This window comes from Cephus cinctus, unplaced genomic scaffold, assembly GCF_000341935.2.
Source record: "Cephus cinctus unplaced genomic scaffold, Ccin1 Ccin1_scaffold0617, whole genome shotgun sequence".
Lineage (NCBI taxonomy): Eukaryota > Metazoa > Arthropoda > Insecta > Hymenoptera > Cephidae > Cephus > Cephus cinctus.
The window spans coordinates 174,722-176,780 of record NW_014333261.1 but is presented as its reverse complement, the minus strand read 5'-3'; the positions used below and the strand labels follow the sequence as shown (position 1 = coordinate 176,780).

General features: G+C 35.1%; 1 protein-coding gene across 16 annotated transcripts in view; it reads right to left on the bottom strand.

The window, feature by feature from the left end:
• Positions 1-2,059, bottom strand: part of LOC107269182 (protein alan shepard) — a 22,817-nt gene that overhangs the window by 2,550 nt on the left and 18,208 nt on the right. For 6 of the 16 annotated variants that reach the window (XM_025086481.1, XM_025086485.1, XM_025086482.1 and 3 more), the window contains exon 6: positions 1,693-1,698. The exons of the other annotated variants lie outside the window; for them this stretch is intronic. In XM_025086481.1, the coding sequence (XP_024942249.1) occupies positions 1,693-1,698 (6 nt within the window). The remainder of the gene's footprint in view (positions 1-1,692; positions 1,699-2,059) is intronic. 16 annotated transcript variants of the gene reach the window in all.

Here is a 2,059-nt window from a genome sequence, read left to right as displayed (position 1 = left end):
AGGGGTGGCTGATCAGGTGGTACAAGAATGGGAACAGAATAAAAAAAAAATAAGAAATTCATAAAGATATCTATCCTCGCCACGACTTTCAATGGAAAATCACAAACCGTATACAGCGAAGTCACGCGTAAAACTCATGAGAATTGCTATTGGATCAAAGTAAAAGAAAAAATTATTTAAAAAAAGAAAAACCATACAATACTCTTATTTCCATAACGACTCGATGGCCAGGATAGAAGTTTTGCTACGCGCAAAGGACGTAATCCTAATTGTTGATTTTCACAGAGAACCTTTAAATACTGTCTTACACGAGAGGTCAATAATGATTTTTCTTCTCGGCAAAGAATCACGTTACAAAGACAAAAAGTAGAAGCTAGTCCGACGTTATAAAAGCTTAATATCAGATACCGAAGCTTAGTCAATCTATTGATTAATTATAAAGCTAGATGTAATTAGTGTCCGAACGAACTATCCGATAATGGAATACACACGTGGGTATCTTCGAAAAGCATATATATATATATATTATATATATATACATATATATATATATACACGAAGTAGGATCGTGTCCTTGAATTTTGGAAAAGGATTAAAAAAAAAAACAAATTCAATTAATAAAATATAAATCACGACACGATCTTCCACGTTCATTATGGATCGTTCATTTTCTCATGCTTCATGGCATTACGTTACCACATTCTGGTGGCTCTCCAAATGTGCTTAAACGTTTCCACAAATTTGCCTCTCGCAAGAGCGTATAGCGTCTATCGTATCTCTTCTGCTTCAGTACACACGGCCCGATTAACACGAAGGCGAGTTCTCATATCGAGCGATCGTCAAGTGTCGCGGCGACGCAAGGATAACAAAGGAACGCGATCGGATAGTACCGACAGGCATATACCGGGTTCGGAGCAAACTGACGCAGGAGGACCGAACGACATACGATGACAAATAAATACAAAGGACCAAGGAGAGAAGAATAAGAAATAATAATTTCATACGAACTCAGTAGCGACATGTGATTCGCGTGAAAGGCGATTCCGCAAATTAGCATTTAACGATTGGCCGCGCATTAGAGTCATTGACGCTTATCGTCATCGGGTCGCATGTGACATTCCAAGCGTAAACAGAAAGCACAGATTTCAATATCGACGTGTTCTCCTACGCGTCTAAGGGCCACCGGACACGTGGTCCCTACAATCCAAAATAATCATCAGACCGTCAATTCCTTGGGACAGCCGGAATTTCATGGCGTCGCAAGGAATTCGTTGAATTATATTTCGAATGATGCACCCTGAGTATCTGTATATGAATAAAGAAAAAAAAAAAAAAAATCCGTGTAAAAAAAAACATTCTTCCCGGTCATTTTTTAACCGTAAAATTGCAATAAAAATGAATTGTAATAAAAAAAAGGTGACAGAAAAAAAGATTTTCAAAAGAAAGGGGGGGAAAGACCGTCAATGAGGAATTCACGCTTTCTTTTTTTTTTTCTCATTCGTTAATACACTGGGTTCTCTCGGTCAGAGGTCAACGGTTAACGATTCGCGGGGTACCGCGCGACGATAATCCCGATTAAATAAATATGTCCTCAAGCATATTTTGAGATCCACCATTTCCGTTCAATGACTCAAATTTATTCAAAAGTTTACTACGATTACTTGAGTATACTTATACTTTACGACAATTTACTTCAATCTTGCGAATGCATTAAAAGAAAAGAACGTATAATGAAAACATTATGGTAGAGAAGCCAAGCCGATGGCATATTGATATATGTGTATACTGACGACACTATACACATATATGAATACGATTAATTATTAATGGCATAAGTATGTACGCAATGTATGTATACATATAATTACGCTGATAAACATATATTATATATATATATATATATATATATATATATATATATATAAAAATTTTTAGTCACATATCCAAGGTAAAAATTTAATATCAAATTTTTCTTAACAACCTTACATACATTATATATATATATATATATATATATACGCATACGTACGTGTTTTAAGAATGAATTACATTTATGTAT